Source organism: Narcine bancroftii, chromosome 9 (assembly GCF_036971445.1).
Source record: "Narcine bancroftii isolate sNarBan1 chromosome 9, sNarBan1.hap1, whole genome shotgun sequence".
NCBI lineage: Eukaryota > Metazoa > Chordata > Chondrichthyes > Torpediniformes > Narcinidae > Narcine > Narcine bancroftii.
The window spans coordinates 35339405-35357385 of NC_091477.1; the positions used below are offsets into that span (position 1 = coordinate 35339405).

Genomic DNA, 17981 nt, shown 5'->3' on the forward strand with positions numbered 1-17981 from the left:
GCAGTCATATTCAAGGTAACTGGACACAGGCTTAGTTCAACACCTTAAACACATTATACAAACAACGAAAGAATGTTTGGTTTTGTAATTTATATTTCCAATTTTAATCAACTTGTATTGCCAAAGTGCATTTCTTAAGAGAAAGTTTTCTTTTTTTTAAAAATAATTAATTCCAAAAGACGTGAGTATCACTAGTAAACTATCACTGAAATATTTAGGCCAAGCTCAGTGTTTTCAGCAACTTTCATTTTCTTTTCAGATTTTCTCAATTTTCATTTACTTCCAATCATGTTGTTTTTGGAAAGGTGATGGTGGGTTACTCCCTCAAACCACTGCAACCTGATGGTGATATCCCTCAACTGTTGAATAAGGCATCAAGCTCCAAGGGAGCAAAAATTATACATTTTGCTTTACTTCTGGCCAAAGAACTTTGATTTTTTTAAAAATCCCACACTAATTTGTTAAAACTAAATTTAAAATCTCCAAATATTGCAATGCCACAACAATTAAAAAAATACAGGTACACAATCCTTTATCCAGAACCCTTGGGGGACAGTGTTTTCCGAATTTTTCCAGATTTCGGAAAGCTCACCCGAATTGTGCTGCTGTACCCACCCCCACCCCTTTCCAGTCCTTCGGCTGCCAATCCCCTGGCCGCCGGTCCCCACTTGCCAGATTTTGGAGCTTTCTGGATTTTAGATGTCTGGATAAAGGATCGTGTACCTGTACTACATTGTTGCAATACATCTTTAAGGCACTTCAGTAATTATGTCATGATCACTCTTACTGATGCGGTGTAACCGCTACGGAAAACTCAAGAAGGTTATTCCTATATGTTAGTTGATACCTCACATAGAGCAAAATTCAACCTATCGAGTCAGTACTTTAAAAATAAGCTTGTTTGGAAGATTTCAGTGGCTCTCACTATGTCTAGATGCTGCTAGACAAAAAAGAAGTAGTGACTCAGCAACTGAAAGAGAACTGTCAGTGGAGGCCAAGTATTAAGAATGATCTGAAACAAATGCTATTTCCCTCTTCAGAAGAGCAAGAGAGAGGAAGAGAAATGGGGAAGGGTGAGAAGAAGGGGATTATAAAAATTGAAAAATGGAGAATGTGAAAAAAGGAGGTCTGAGGGAGGGTCATCACCAAAGTGACTATCAAAATGATTCACTGTACAGTCTTCTTTGGCTTGGCTTCGCGGATGAAGATTTATGGAGGGGGTAAATGTCCACGTCAGCTGCAGGCTCGTTTGTGGCTGACAAGTCCGATGCAGGACAGGCAGACACGGTTGCAGCGGTTGCAGGGGAAAATTGGTTGGTTGGGGTTGGGTGTTGGGTTTTTATTTATAACAAAATTACAAACTATGCTCTGTAAATTTGCTTTACCACAACAACATACCACATATTTTGGCATACAAATCGACCATCAGATGTTGGGTCCCCTTTTTTAGCATCATTTTCATGGTTCTTTCATCTATCAGGCGTATAAGTCAACCCTCCCCACCCCCCCACCGCCCCGACCCCAGCCAATTTTCTGCAAGGAACATGCTGGAGAATGGTGTCCGGGCCTCCCAGCAACAACCCAAACTTTGCAACAACACCCCAATCGCTAAGTAACAAATCTGTAAATTAAGCAATTAAAAATAAAAGTTTAAAAGAAACCTTTGCTTGTGGCTGGGAAGATGACAAACAGAGCTGGGTCTTCAGCACTGGCTGGAGCCAGAATTAGTGACTCCAATCTCAACATCGGGTGCAGTGTCATCCACATTAAAGAAGTCACCTTGCTGCCCAAGTGTGCTCAGCATAGGAACCACAGCTATACGTCAGCTCCCTGGCATGAGCAGCGACCTTGGGCTCTACCATTGTCTGGGTGGGTTATGGCGACGACTGGTGGTGGGGTGGTGTCAGGGAGCAGCAGGGTCATCTTATACACCAAATCTACATCAAGCTGTTTTTTGAATTGAATTTAGTCTTATTTTTGTATCTGGCATGCAAGTCGACCCCTGATTTTTGAGTGCTTTTCGAGGGTTTCAAAACTTGACTTGTACGTCAAAATATAAGGTAGATCAGATAGCTTTTAAAATCAAGACGTTTGTAATTCTATTCTCTTCAAGACAACAGTCTTCATTTAGACTTTGTTCTGTGAAGAATGTTACGATTCTCTTTGTATTGTGTCCTTATTCTTTAGAAACATAGCACGGTAACAGGCCCTTTCAGCCCGCAAACCCTTGCCACCCAATTCCACCCAAATGATCTACAACTCCTGATACGTTCTGAATGGTGGAAGGAAACCTACGCAGACACTGAGAGAACGTACAAACTGCTTACAGACAGCTCAGGATTTGAACCCCAGTCCCAATCGCCAGCACTGCTCAAAAACAGAAACATTTTAATAAAGCCAGTCACAATTTGGAAACCATACTAGAATTGTCAAGTCTGAGTCATGTGAATTTTAATGGCAAGATGCTCTTAAAACTGCCACCTATTCCAATTCTCCTCTCAGGTAATTAATTTTTGTGTTACAAATCTAACCTTTTTTTTTACAAAGTACCAATAATGGGGATTTTAGAAGCAGCTATCAAACAGTGCTTCACCTATTGAGGATAATATAATGCAACATTAATGATAAGGTGGTCCCTATATTGCGAAATAGATACAGGTTATGATACGCTAAAGTGGAGGAAACATTCGAGCACTCGGAGAAGTGCATTTCATAATGACTAGCCAGTCTGTGCAGGTCAACAGTTCTGACTCATTGATGATAAATTGCAAAAGTGAGTAATCGTGATGCATCACCAAATCCAGTCACGGTCTTATGACTATTCCACAATATTAAAATCAGGAAAACGTGCTTATGCCATCCATCTTAAATTATTAAACATTATGTTTGTCTAATTAATCCATCGGTTCAAAAGTGTTCATGAAAAATTTAAAACCTTAGTCACAAAATAACCAAATTATTGGTATTAAACAAAAAATGTTATGCATCAAATGGGTTTTTATAAACGAGGGCATAAACTAAAGTAGCAGTGAGATAAGGACATCTGAACAAAGTGAGAGAAGGGAAGTTTAGGGAAGATATCAGGAATAAGTTTCCCCAGTTTCTCCCCCCCCTCCCCCACCACCACCACCACCACAGATTGCAGTGGGTTCCTGGAATCTTTTGCCAGGGATGGTGAAGGCTGTTACAAAACAGATATTGAAAAGACTCTTTGGGCAATACGGTTACAGCGCCATCAATCAAGACCAGAGTTCAAATCCCGCGCTGTCAGTAAGGAGATTCTACGTTCTCCTCATGTCTGCATGGGTTTTCCTTGGGGGCTCTGGTTTCCTCCAACCTTTCAAAACATACCGGAGTTTAGATTATTTGGGTATAATTGAGCAGCACGGGCTCGTGAGCCGAAATGGCTTATCACCCTGCTGTGTGTCTCAATTTTAAATACTTTGACAGGTACATGGATGAAAGGAAAATAAGAGGGTTGAGGTAGGGAGGGTTTCATTTCTTTCTGAGAAGGTTTCTATCGGACAGTACAACATCGTGGGCTGAAGAACCTGTACTGTGCTGTAATGTTCTATGTTTAAGTACACAAAGCAATGATTAGATCATGTGCACATTGCAGGCACCTCATTAACAAACTAATATCAAAACCATAAAGAGAGTGAACAGTGTATATTCAAGATCACTGAGGATCAAGAAAGAGAAATGCTGTGCCTATTTCCACAAGAAAGCAAGGGCATTAAACTGATGCCCTTGCCATCCAAGCCCACCACTCCTGAATAAGACATTATGACACTTCTCTCAACAATAAGTCAACATATTAGAGTGTGGCAACTGAAATATAACGGTATGCAGATATGACTATTCCCACCCCCCCCACCCTTCGAAACAAGGGTACTGAAACAATCCATCCCAACAGGGATTGGGATCGATGAAATGAGACGTGCGCAGACGACGTGCTCTTTTAGTTGTTTTTTTTCCCCTTTTCATTCCTTACCTTTGGTTCCTTAGTCACCTTGGATGTTTTTTTCTGAGGTTTCTGTAGGGGTATTTGTGTTTTCAAATCTGGACAAGTTACATTGTAGCCAAGTCACTATGGCTATAATTAGGTTATAGCCCTAAGGCTGTGGCTCGAATCCACAGGAGAAGAAAGATACACACATACCAGTAGAGTGTATTCGACACTGAGTTTATTCAGTGGCAGCTCTGCCTTTTATAGTCAGCTCGCCCGCGTCACCACCAGGACGTGGCTTGAGCGGGCCGGCTGCCGATTGGTTACCTCAGATGCCTGGGCCCAAATGGGCCCCCTCCAATCTACCAGCAGTGATTGGCCGGTTCCACCACTCTGCCAGCAGCCTATGGAAACTGGTGTTTCAGCCCACACGATGCTTTGCCGGTTGCCGCATTTGACGGCCATTTCCTGTGTCGACCCTTGGAGTGGGCCACTACAATATGATTTTATTCTCAGTTGTATTGGGGCGGGGGGGAGGAGGGTGGAGAAAGAAGATAAAAAGTCTCTGTACATCATAATGATGTTGAAAGATGTTTGAATTTATAAGAGTCTTTGAAAATTTAAAATAAAATATTTAAAAAAAACATTAAATCGCTAAACACATACAACACCAAGGAGTATTTTTGAATAACAGTGATTACATCAGCATAGTGACCAGGACAGATCATTTACACAAACTGTAATGATGTCATGGTCAGATAAATTCATTTCAATTATTTTAATTAAGGGGTAAACATTGGTCAGGAGTTCAAAACACCCATTGGGATATTTGACATCCACTTGAGGTTCAGTAGCGTCATGATCTAGAGTTCATGGCAAGATGCTTTGCCAAATACAGGTACACAATCCTTTATCCAGAGCCCTTAGGGGACAGCGTGTTCCGAATTTCAGATTTTTCTGGATTTCGGAAAGTCAGATTTAAGCCCACCCGAATTGTGCTGCCGTATCCATCCCCTTCCAGTCATGCTGCCATCTCCCCCCCCCCCCCCCCCCCCCCCCCCCACTGCTTGTCTCTCGCCCTCACCTGCCAGACTCGCGCTGCCGGTCTCTCACCCTCACCCGCCGGTCTCTCGCCCTCACCCACCCGACTCGCGCTGCCGGTCTCTCCCCCTCATCCGCCCGACTCGCACTGCCATCTCTCTCCCCACTTGCCGGATTTTGGAGCTTTCCAGATTTTAAATGTCTGGATAAAGGATTGTGTACCTGTATATCCATAAACTTGCTGGAGACCAAAGCAGATCAAGAAATAGTTAACTTTTGTGGCAGGAAACTCAAATAAGATCATCATGCAAAAAGTAACTCATGACAAACGGAGGCCACAAATCATACATGAAGGGATACAACCAGATTTATACCCATTTATCAAAATTATTTCGGGAATAGATTGAAAAGCAGAGAATGGAGAATGATGACTTGATGAGCGACAGAGAGTGAGGAAAATAAGAAATGTTAGATTTGGCCCATTACTGAGACATCATTCAGAGATAAATGGAATAGGGGGAGGAGCTAGTTAATTCAAAAGAGAACTAGTCTTCAAAAATAAGTTGATAGTTTAACATCCATGGATATTTGAAGTGTTTCACTATTTCAAGTATTAACATATTGTCACTGAACCAGCTGCAATCTGATTTTTTTTTTGTTTATGTTGCTAACACAAGATTGCCAAGTTGTGGATATTTCTGAACAATATCTAATAAAATTTACTTTTTAACATCCTAACTCTTCTTGTCAGAGGCTATATAGCAGCAGGAGGTAGATCTACAGTGTTTCTGTGTCAGTAAAATAGTTGGATTGTGGGTTGGGCTCTCTCCGCTAATGGTGGGACTTTCCTTTAAAAGTATTTTTTTAAAAAGATGATGACTTGAAAAAACCAGGATCTGATTAAGTCATAAAAACAAGGATGTATTACAATACTTACTGAAAGCTCCTGTATATGTAGGCTGTGTAAGGTCTTTTGGAACTTTCCTGTAGATATCTAGTCTAGAAAAAAAAACATGAAAATATTTTAAAATAAATTTAATGCAAACTTTACAGTAAACAAGTTTCAATTGCAGATTATTCAGAAATTTCTTCCAGAAGAGAAATTTTTTTTAGTCCTGTTTATATTTGCCATCCTAATGCTGACCGTGATCTTAGCCCAATGCCTTTGATATTGAATGTGAATGGCACTTTGCTGAGTGGACAGAAGTATGCAAACGACGTTTGGTGAAAATCAGCCACAGCGCTGAAGTAAATGCATCTCAATAAATCCTTTTCACTTGACCTTGGGCAAGATCGGCCTCAGTTTCAGGGTCGGGGTGACCTGCAGCTCTTTTGCTTGTGGGGTGGGGGGGGTGAAGAAAAGTTCAAGAATTGAAGATTGTAACCCAACATTGGCAAGAAGGCATTTGATTTCAGAACTTAAAAGCCTTACACTCTATGCCAAATCATTAGGATTTCTGAATACAGTAAACCCCCCTCCCGGTATCCGGCACCTATGGGGATTGGTAGATTTCAGATTCCGATTTATTGTCAGAGTACATACTTGATCTCGTGATTCTTTTTCCTGCGGGTGATAGAGAATTACTACCTACTGGCTGTAAAAAAAAAACTGACTCAGCGTACATATGGAAACAAATAAATGTCAACAAACTGTGTAATACAGAGTCAATAAATCAATAAGGTGCAAAAATAAGTATCCTTAAATAAGTCCCTGATTGAGCTTGTTGGTGAGGAATCCAGTGGTGGAGGGGTGCCACTATTCTTGAACCTGGTGGTGCGAATCCTGTGGCACCTATACATCTTTCCCCAATGATAACAGAGGGAACAAAGTGTGTGCAGGGTGGAGTGGACCCTTGACGATTGCTGCTGGATTAGAGAATTTTCCAGTTGCATGAGATAGTCTGTCGCGTGATTGGCAAACTAATGGCAAGGTGCGCTCATTTTAAACTTGTATTTTTACCTATTCATTTTCTGCTTTTACCCAGTTGCTTGAATTCCAGATAACAGGGGTACTGCAGTTGAGATAACGAATGATCAGAGTTCTCCTCACGGGGGGAAAAAAAACACGCTTGCTCTCTATCGTAAACATGCATCACTCCTGGTCTTGCTGATGTTAGTTCATTCAACAGAAACCAACATTCACAAAAATTTAGGTGATACACATCATGGGCTTGGGGTGCAGATTTATTTATCTTGCATTTTAAGTTTTAAAAAAAGTCAGGAGGGAAAACAAACTACAAGGTTACTAGTGTAGGGAGGTATTTCAACAGCATCTGTAGCAAAGGGCAAATGTAAGTAAATTTAAATAGACAGTCAAGTGGCCTTGGTGATGGATAGAATTTTTTGAAATTCAGCTCAGAGTTGACTAACATGCAGAAATTGCAAAACCCAGGCTAGCATGCATTCAGAGGATGAGACAAGTTTACAATGGTGGACTAAAGTTCCACTTCTGTTCTTCTTGACAGTAAAATGCTAATAACTATCGATCCAACTATTCAGAGATCCTGATCGTTTGTCATCTGGCTCACCTTTCCCCTCATTTGGAATCAACTCCTCAGGGTCCCTACCCATCTCACGGGGCCCAAGTTCCCACTGTCCCCATTAATCTCCCTGGCTCACTGAAAAATTTAGCATGCTGTGTATAATATCCAAAAAAGTTAAGATGGTGTTGAGTTATTAATAGAAAATAATCTGTAGTCCAGAAATGCAGTTTTCATGGCATCACTGGAGTCCTGAGTCTACCAGATTTAATCAGAGCTTTGCAGACACACAGGAGACTGCAGGCGCTGGAACTGGAAGCACAAACAATCTGTTGAAGGAACTCAACAGGTCGAGCTGCATCAAGGGGAGAAAGAAAGACTTCTTTACACTGTGGGCCAGAACCCTTCAACAGGGCCAAATGTGGAGGAGCCAGCTGGTGGAATGAGAAAACGGTGGGAAGGGCTCCACCAGGGCCATAAAAACACAAAACAAGCATTACATTAAGGGGCTTTTGGCATTTGGTTTCAGAGGTAAGACATTTAGGATAAGGGATTGAGGCAAGTCACAATAGGAGAAAGAAATTGTTTATTCTCATTGTCCAATGTAATCAACAGAAATAAATAAGAGCTCAAAGCATGTCACAGCCAGGCATAGATTTGGAGATATTGGACATAAAGGAGTAACAATTTTTAAAAAACGTAGTATATTGTACTGATAGCAACAGTACAAATAAGTGGTCTAGGGAGTTGCTAAGTGCCAGGGGATCAAATCAAAATAAAGCTGTTAGCTTAAAACAAATCAGATGATAAAATTAACCCAGGGAAGAAAAAATTACCTTAATCCACTCTCACTGCAGGCAATCAACTGATGCAAACAATCAGAGGCTTTTGTGCCTTCAAAAACAAGATGCGGATACAGGAAGCAAGCAATTTGCAAAAGTGCTGTAATACAAAGAAAGGAAGTACCTTCCATTTTGAAAGAATAATTACAAAAGGACGGTCTCTCCTTGCAACTTTATCGCAGAGGAACAGTGAGATGCAGAGAACCAACTGAACTTCATCAAGAGTTGTTCCAGGATAAACTAATCCAATATCAGCACCCAGTCCTGACAAAAGTGCCGACATATGGCAGGCCTCCTTTTTTGAGATGTTCAGAACCCAGTTTGTACGTTGGAAACGAACCACAGCAGCGTGTGAAAGAGGATCACAGAAACAGCAGTGACAGGAGAGTGATCAGGCAGGGGAAGAACAGCCTCATTAGACTCGTTTAAACTGCAGCTCCAGGGTAGCCCTTCTGGGACCCAGGTGTGATTAATGGGGCAAATGTGCTGGAAGCACCTTTTAAATTTCAGGGGGATCTACCCATTAAATCGCCAACCCACAATTTAAGGAGGATCCTACCCAGCAATGACGCGTCACATACTCACTGGAAGTACCACCGGATATTCGGATGCTGGCTGCCCGGTGATCCAAACACGCAAGCGCTGACATCACCGGAATAATTGAGTCAGCCATTTTCATTTTCAAATCGGCCTTGGACATGACCTCGGTAAGTTTAACTGGGTTTCCGGACTACCTCTGGAGTTAGGTCAGGGTCCCAGTTGGATTCTGACAGGGTTGACCGAGTCAGACCCTTTCTAACTGCCACGTAAACCGGTTAACCCCATTTTACACGGCAGTTTTGAAAGGGCCTACTGACTCAGTGTTCCCAATTCTCCTCTATGCAGCCCCAGAGAGCTGCAACTTACAGGGTGGAGATTGGCCATGGAGAGAAAAGGCCCACAAAAATGGGTCATCCCCACCCCACAGCAGATGCCCGAAGCTGCACAGGAGCCGGCAAATGCATCCTGCCCATCTCCAGTTGTCTGACCCAAGAGCAGCTGTCTATATATTAGACATTCATAACCCAGAGAGGACAGATAGTAATTTTCCAAAGCTTTATTATTACATACAAAACCCCACTATAAAGTTTAGAATGTATATTTATTACATCATTTATTTTCAGCAAGTGGCAGGTTATCATCAAAAGAATGACATGAAATGTACAATGAACACTAGCCAAATACTTTGACTGAATAGAAAATTGATTGTCAGTTTTCTTTATTCCCCCCCCCCCCAACCTCGACACATGACATGGCTGTCAAATACACACACACACACACCTTGTTCAACTAATGAAGTTATACTGAAGGGTAGCATCCTCAATACCATTCCAAATCCCTACTGAGCACAAGACCATCAAGATTTCATCGATTACCATGATGGATATTACCACTATTTTTGATTTTGTCAAGAACATTAACAGGCTCTCAAGACTTCATGTTCTGCTTTAGCTTAAAAGACCCGGGCCGTGGGGGGGGGGGGGGGGGGGGGGGATCCCTACTAGAAACTCCTGAGGAAGGGTCAGCTGTAAAAACTCAGCCATTGGTGTTAGGCCCATATTCTTCCTGTTGGGGTAATCCCTAATGATAGGCATGTTGCATTGATAAGCATTCTGAACAATGGGTGTGAAGATCATGCCAATTTTCAAATATTTCCAACTCAACAGTACATGTAGCACAGCAAAATTACAGCACGCAGAGACCAGGGTTTGAATCCAGAGCTGTCTGTAATGAATTTGTTCCCTCAGGTGCTCTGGTTTCCTCCCATTTCAAAACTTTCTTTGCTGTAACTGGGCAACACAGGCTCGTGGTCCAAAAGACCCATTACAGTGCTGCATGCATATTTTTTTTCAAAGTGGGAAACAAGCAGAATTTTAGCAGCAGAAAGACCTCTTTCACAATTTAAAGCCAGTTTTACAGAAAGGTGGAAGCCCAGTTTGTGAGTTGTGGACTGCAAAAGTTAATGACAACATTTGACTAATTAGTCCCATTTTCCAACTTCACCAATGATTCAATGGAATTATGATACTTAAAAAAGGTAAAATCCATATTCCCTAACAAGTAGCCAAAACAAAATTATCCAACCAAGTTAGGCAATTCTTCACATTTTTGACCTTAAAGTTCAAAAGTTAAGTCATCAAAAATATTTGTCCTCATGAGCGCCATCAGCAACTTGAAGGCTCGCCACTGCGTCAATTATGTGCACTTTTCGTGCCAGAAACAGAGCATTTCAAGTTGTTTATATTCACCACTGTCAGTCCTTTACATTTTGACAGTTCCTCTCTAAATTTCCTCCCAACTCGGGTTTTTCACAACATCAAAGGACTGTCTACAGCAATGAGGAATAACTGGAACCAGGAAGCCAATCTGTAAAATGCTTTCCACACTCTCCAAAGTCGAGACAATGGATAAATAAATGGATAAAAGTCGAACAAAACCAGCTGGGGTTTCACAATGACTGTAAAGCCCATTCCATGCTTACACAGGACAACACAGGTTGGAATACTCTCAATAGGAGCCACTCTCTCCCTTGCAATCATCAAGATACCTTGGTCAAAATTCAAGGCTGTGTAGCAACACCGAGATGCAAGCGTGCTTGCCTTGCAATTGAGTTGTTGCAAATTTTGTGTACACCAGATGTGACTTACAACTTAACTAAAGCACATAACAGATCCAATAATCAGGCAGGTAGAATAAAGTGACAGAATGTTTGATGCTGTAACAGATATATGTCAACAAAAGTGCTTGCATTGAAAGTGTAACCCAGAAACTTTTTAATTAACTGATGCATTTCCCCAAGAATGCCATCTTATTATAAGCAAAATTGAAGACTATTTAATGCAACTCTTAGGCGTAATTAGTTCCTTTATTGCCTGTTCAAAGGACTCCAAATTCATCATTCTGCCTCCCATCTTTCCCCATTTCAAGTTTTCAGCCACCTCTCTTGATATCCCTTTTCTAGTTTACTACCCCCATTATCAATTTGTTCTTTTTCAGCATTGTGAAATGCATTTTCCCACATTACAAGCACACTGACAAGAACAGCGTTTTCAAAGAGGTTACACAAATCCTTTATCTTGAGTTAACGAAGTATACTGTGTATCTTAGTCAGAGTTCTACAGCATGGAAACAGAATCTTCAGCCCAACTTGACCATGCCAACCAACCAAGTCCCATTTGCTGACATTCAGCCCATATCCCTTGAACATTTTCCTATTCACTCATTTTACCAAACTCAATGCAAATATCCAACTACAAAAGACTAAGGATGACGCTTTCAAACTTTGATTAATGAATCTCAAAAAGGAGTTCTGATGAAGGGTGTTCAACTATAGATGCAGCCTAACCTGCTGAGTACTTCAAGCATTTTGTGCTTACTGCCCTTGAAAATGTGCTGGTTGTGACACATTTCATGTTTCAACAGAGTCATTTGCATACTTACAAACAAATCCAGCCACAAAAGAGGATTTTATTAGACCAACTTCCAAATCTAATATAGAAGCAAAAAAAAAATAACCTATATTGAGCCACTCAACAGATAAACATTCAGCAATTTTGAAACATGCAAAAAATATGTCGTCATAAGAAAATAAGTGCTATTTGAAGAACCCTTCAGAACCAGCAAAACTCTTTGAAAGTTTGACAAGGACTTGGTAATGCAGTGAGGCCACAATTAGAGTTGAAAAGTTTTAAACCCTTGGTATAAAGATTATAAAACAATCACAACACTAAACCTTCACTTAAATGTCCCAAACCTTCGGGCATCATGTGATGTCATGAAGGAACACCACGCACCATGCCGACTTCCAAGAGATTTATTAAAAAGGTATATATTAAGAAAAGTTAAAATCATAAAAACAACTCTGAAGTTAAAGTGTTTAACATTAAGAAAAAAAGATGTCTGCAAAAAAAGAAAAAGCTTTAAAATCCACACTGAAAGGAAGAAGATGGAAAGAAGAGAGAAATTGGGCCTACCTTTTCCTCGAAGCAAAGCGCTGAAGTCCGTCCTGGAGCCACTGGAAATAGCCCTGGTGAGCGATTGCATTCCGGAGCCATACCTGCGGTTCTCAGCAAAGATGGCGCTGTCGGGAGAACTACAACTACATCGCGCATGCACGCTGTAGTAGAAAAAAAAGTTCCAAAAAAATCTCCACAGGCCTTAAAGGGCCACTCCAGCATCTTGGCAGGAGGGTGAAGGTTCTAACGTGAAGGAGGATTCTAACAACTCTGCAAGTGAAGGAGAAGAGACAAGTACAGAAGAAGAAGGATTTAAAGGCAATGTAAAGACTTTTAATAAGAAAATGGATAAAATTGAGACTAAAATTGATAAGCTTTCAGATGAGCTGGAAAATCATTTAAAATTTCTAACTGTAGAATTAAAACAAGTTAGAATCGACATGACTAATCTTATAAATAATGTTTCACAGGGGGTTGATAAATTGGACGAAAAAATTTCGATGATGCTGAAGAAGTGCAATGTATTGCAGCAAGGTCAAATGTTAATGAAGATTCGGTTACTGATTTAGTTTCCATTAATGAAAAATTGTTTGAGAAAGTCGATATTTCTTCTACCATAATTTTCCAAAATAATCTTAAAATTGTCAGGATGTCAGCAGGTAAAGAAGGTCAAGATGTATTTCAATTTTTTGAAGAATGGATATCGTAAATATTTGGACAGAATAATTTTGAAGACCCTGATTGAGAGAGCTCACAGAGCTCTTAGACCGAAACCGGGTCCGAATCAGAGAACTCGCTCCATCTTGATTAGATTTCAGAAATATCAAGAGAGAGAGAAGATACTTAGTTTAGTGATGAAAAGAACTAGAGAACATGGACCTTTGAATTATGAAGATTTTTTTTCTATCCTTGATTTGAGTCAAGCTCTTTTGAAGGGAAAAAAAAGTTTAACCTGGTTAAGAAGGCTTTATATAATAAAGGTTACAAATTTGTTCTCCGATATCCAGCTACATTGAAAATATTCCTGCCAGATCAACAGAATGTCTTTTTCACCAACTATGTTTAGGCTGAAGAATATGCTAAAGACTTAACCAAGGCTCAAGCATCTGTAGAAGAGGACTTGCTGAAATGAACGAAGTATAGAGGGGGTGTATTCTCCATTTTCTTTCTTTTAAGAAGCGATTTTGCATGGGGAAGTGTTCTTCTAATGGAAAGTTCGCCCCTCCCCCCCCCATTCACTATTATTGAAGGCTATTTTCGTAAAAGCGAAAAACCATTCAAATTTCTTTCGGATAGTGAACACAATTTGCATAAAATGAGTATTCCTAAAAGCTGGGTATAATTAACAACCCCCTCTCCCCAAATTTACAGATAAAGCCTCTAACCAGGTGACCTTTCATATGCAGGGCTCAGGAAACACTTTAAAAGAGTCACCCAACACAACGAGGGGCATCAACCAGCTCTTCATCCTGGGCAACGCCATTGCTGTTCCACGCAATTTTATTGAAACAGCTGCTGTGACCAAAACACTCCCCTGACTGAATATATGCACCCATCTTCACCAAAGGTTTGTGTTACTTTAGAGAGCATTACCTTTAAAATTTTAAAACACATATTTGCTGGCTATTATTTTATTCTTATTTATTTTAATATTTTTATTTATTTTCCTCTATTTTTTGCTGGTTGCTTGAATTCCAGATACCAGGGGTTTTACTGTATATTTTTTCAGAAGATAGTTTGGGAAGATTCACCAAAACATTTTCTCACACTGTAATGCAGTTTCAGTTGTGTCATCTTCATGAAGTAAAAACACTTGCGCAAAAGATTTGGTCATCGGATGTGACACAGAACTAATGTAGACTAAATGCCTGTATTGCCCAATTGACCTTTGCAAATTATTTTCACTACCTGTTACAAAAACAAATACAGCAATTACAAAATATTAAAGTACGTTGGTAGAGAGGTATGTTGGAGCAGCAGGGTTAGTGTAGCCGTTGGTGCAATGCTATTACAGGGCCAGCGACCTGGATTCATATCTGCTGTTATTGGTACAGTTTCTACATTCCCCCCCTGTGTCTGCACAAGTTTCCTCTGGTTGCTCCAGATTCCTCCCTTGTTCGAAAGGCATATGAGGTTAATGGGTTAATTGGTAATATGGGTGTATTTGGGAGCCTGTTACTGTGCTTTATTGCAATCATTTTTTTTTAATTTGTTATACATGAAGGATGGGAGCATAGACTTCCTGTAAATAACAAAATTCACAGCACCAAGCCCAATGACAGTCATAAGAGGCTACATGAACATACAGCAATCAACCCCTCCACACGTTTTTACTTTTAGAAACCAAGTTCCAGCTGTAAACCAACCCTCATTTCCGAGTAATACACAAAAGTGCTGGAGAAACTCTGCTGTTCCGGTGGGTTTAAACTAGATTTTCCCCTGCAACCGCTGCAACCGTGTCTGCCTGTCCCGCATCGGACTTGTCAGCCACAAACGAGCCTGCAGCTGACGTGGACTTTTTACCCCCTCCATAAATCTTCGTCCGCGAAGCCAAGCCAAAGAAGAAACTAGATTTGCAGGGGGAGGGACACCAGAGTCCCTGAGGATGATTAGAGGGAAGCTCATGTTGTTCCATTGTTTAAAACAAACCCAGGCCAGTGAGCCTGTCATCAACAGTAGGTAAATTATTGGAGGGTGTTCTGAGAGATCAGATATACAAGTACTTGGACAGCTAAGGGCTGATTAAGGATAGTCGGCATGGCTTTGTGTGTGGTAGGCTGTGTTTAACAAATCAGAGTTTTTCAAGGAAGTAGATGAAGGAAAGGCTGTGGACGTTGTCTATGTGAACTTTAGTAAGGCCTTTGACAATGTCCCTCACGGGGGGCTAGTTCAGAAGGTTCACATACTAGCTTTCCATGGAGAGATTGCAAATGGATTTGAAATTGGTTGAATGGGAGAAGACAGAGAGTGGTAGTGGAAAAATACTTCTCAGACTGGAGGCCTGTGATTAGTAATGTGCCTTAGGGATTGGTGGTGTTTGTTGTCTATATTAATGACCTGGATGATAATATAGAAAATTGGATCAGCAAGTTTGCAGATGACAAGAAGATTGGAGGCATTGTGGACCACAAGGAAGGTTTTTAAAACTTACGGAGAGATCTGGACCAATTGGAGAAATGGGCCAGAAAAAGGCAGATGGAATTTAATGCAGAGAAGTCTATGGTGTTGCATTTTGGAAGGATAAACCAAGGTAGCACATACTCAGTGAACAATAAGGCAGAGAAATAAAGAGAACTCATATACATAATTCCCTGAACTCAGCATCACAGGTAGACAGGGTTGTAAAGAAAGCTTTTGAAATCTTGACCTACAAAATTCAAAGTATTGAGTACAGGAGTACTGGATGCAGTTCTGGTTGCCAAAATACAGGAAGGATATCAATAAGATCAAAAGAGTGCAGAGAAGATTTACTAGGATGTTGCCAGGTCTTCAGAAATTGAGTTACAGGGAAAGATTAAACAGGTTAGAACTCTTCCTAGAAACGTAGAAGAATGAGGGGAGATTTGATTGAGGTTTACAAAATTATGAGAGAAAAAGACAGAATAAATGCGAGAAGGCTCTTTCCACTTAGATTAGGAAAAATAATTACAAGAGGACATAGGGTGAAATGGGAAAGGTACAGGGGAAACATTAGGGGGAGTTTTTGCACTCAGAGTGGTGGGGGTGTGGATCAAGTCACCATCCGACTTGGTAAATGCAAGCTCACTCTCAAGTTTGAAAAATAAACTGGATAGATACATGAATGGGGGAGGTCTGGAGGGTTATGGAATGGGTGATGGTCATTGGGACTAGCAGTATGTTTTTTGGCACAGACTAGAAGGGACAAATGGCCTGTTTTCTGTGCTGTAGTGTACTATGGTTACGCAGCGTCCAAAGGAAGCAAAGGTACTTCAGGCTTGAGCCCTTCGTCAAGATATGAGCAAACAGAGCATGAATAATAGGTTGAGGGGTTTTACTGCATACAGAGGAGGGAAGGGGCAGGGGAGGATATGGGTGGAGGGCAGAAAAGAAAAAAGCTGGGAAGTGATAGGGGTGGGGAGTTGGAAGAAAGGAGACAAGAGAGATAGGGAAAGAGAATAGAGAGATATGGGAGAGGCTCAACAGAAATCTGAAACAGTCATGCTCATGTCAACTGATTGGAGAATGTCCAGACAGAACATTAGGTGTTCCTCCTCCAATTTGCAGTATCCCTCACTACACAGTGCATGAGACCATGGATAGACACATCATAATGGGAATGGGGTGCAGAATTCAAATGATTGGACATTGAGAGGTTCCCATTATTGCAACAGCAGTGCCAAAATGCTCAACAAAATAACCCTCCCAGTTTGCATCCAGTTTCTCCAATGTAGAAAAGGCCGCTACGGGAACACCGGGTGCAGCAGACAACCCCTGCAGATTTACAAATGTTCCTTCACTTGAAAGGACTTTTGGTACCCCAAATGGTAGCGAGGGAAGAGGAGTGAGCACAAGTGCAACAGCCTCTAGTCACAGTGGTAGGCACCAAGGGGGAAGGGACGAGGGAGTCACGGAGTGAACAGTCCATGCGGATACCAGAGGGGAGAACGTGTCTGGCAGTGGGATCATGTTGTAGGTGGCAAAAATTGTGCAGGATAATATGATCGATGCGGAGGGTGGTGGGGTGGTAGATATCCTCATTCGTGATCCTCCTGGCTGATCCAAACTCTACACCAAATAAATACCTACATTTCACATCTTGCCCACACAAGGGATCAAATGCAATACATCTCGGGGAAAATGGGATTGACCAGATATCACAAAACAGGTCTTGAAATGAAAGGACGATATTACCATTACTCAATGAGTGTGCAGGATCAGCAGTTGGTAAACGCAATATAATGTAAACACCCCTCCACTTCCACGAATGCTACTGTCTTGTACATTTCATAGTTTACTCTTCAAAGAATTGCTGGAGGAACTCAGCATGGTCAGGCAGCATCTATAATTAGAAATAGCCAATCAATATGCAAAAACATCTACAAGTTTACTTACGATACAAAGGTAGTGGGCTGCACAAAAAGAGGCAATGAGTCAGCATACAGGAGGAAGATTGAAAATTTGGCTGAATGATGCACCAACAACAAACTCATACTCAATGTCACCAAAGCCAGGAAGCTAATTGTTGACTTCAGGAAGGAAAAACTAGAGCTGTACGATCCAGTGATCTCTGTGGGAAATCAGAGGTGGAGAGGATGAGCAAATTTAAATTCTTGGGAGTCACCATCTCGGAGAATCTTTCACAAATGGCATAGTGAAGAACCTCTACTTCCTCAGGCGATTGCAGAGGTTTGGTATAACATCAGAAACCCTGGCAAATTTCTACAGATGTGTGGTGGAAAGTGTGCTTAACCAGCTGGATTATGGTCTGGTCTGGTATCGGGACACAAATCCCCCTGAGCAAAAAGCCCTCCCCATCATCAAGAACATCTACAGGGAAAACTGCTGTTGGATAGCGGCAGCAATCATCAAGGTTCCACACAACCTAGCACACATTCTTTTCTCGCTGCCACTATCAGGAAAAACTCACACCACCAGGTTCAGGAATAGCTGCTACCCATCCACCATCAGACTCAACAATAAACTCAATCAGGGA

The 17981-nt window shown here is 41.2% G+C and overlaps 1 protein-coding gene across 4 annotated transcripts in view; it reads right to left on the reverse strand.

Moving 5' to 3' along the window:
- ergic1 (endoplasmic reticulum-golgi intermediate compartment 1) overlaps positions 1-17981 on the reverse strand; it is a 51411-nt gene that overhangs the window by 28682 nt on the left and 4748 nt on the right. Inside the window, exons 2-5 of one of the 4 annotated variants that reach the window (XM_069898782.1) lie at positions 17180-17327; positions 11793-11840; positions 6534-6585; positions 5928-5989 (exon numbers count right to left, since the gene is read on the reverse strand). Coding sequence is in view for 1 of the 4 variants with exons in the window: in XM_069898779.1 (XP_069754880.1) it covers positions 5928-5989 (62 nt within the window). In the remaining 3 variants the exon portion in view is untranslated. The remainder of the gene's footprint in view (positions 1-5927; positions 5990-6533; positions 6586-11792; positions 11841-17179; positions 17328-17981) is intronic. The other 3 variants (XM_069898781.1, XM_069898780.1, XM_069898779.1) reach the window with 3 other exon arrangements.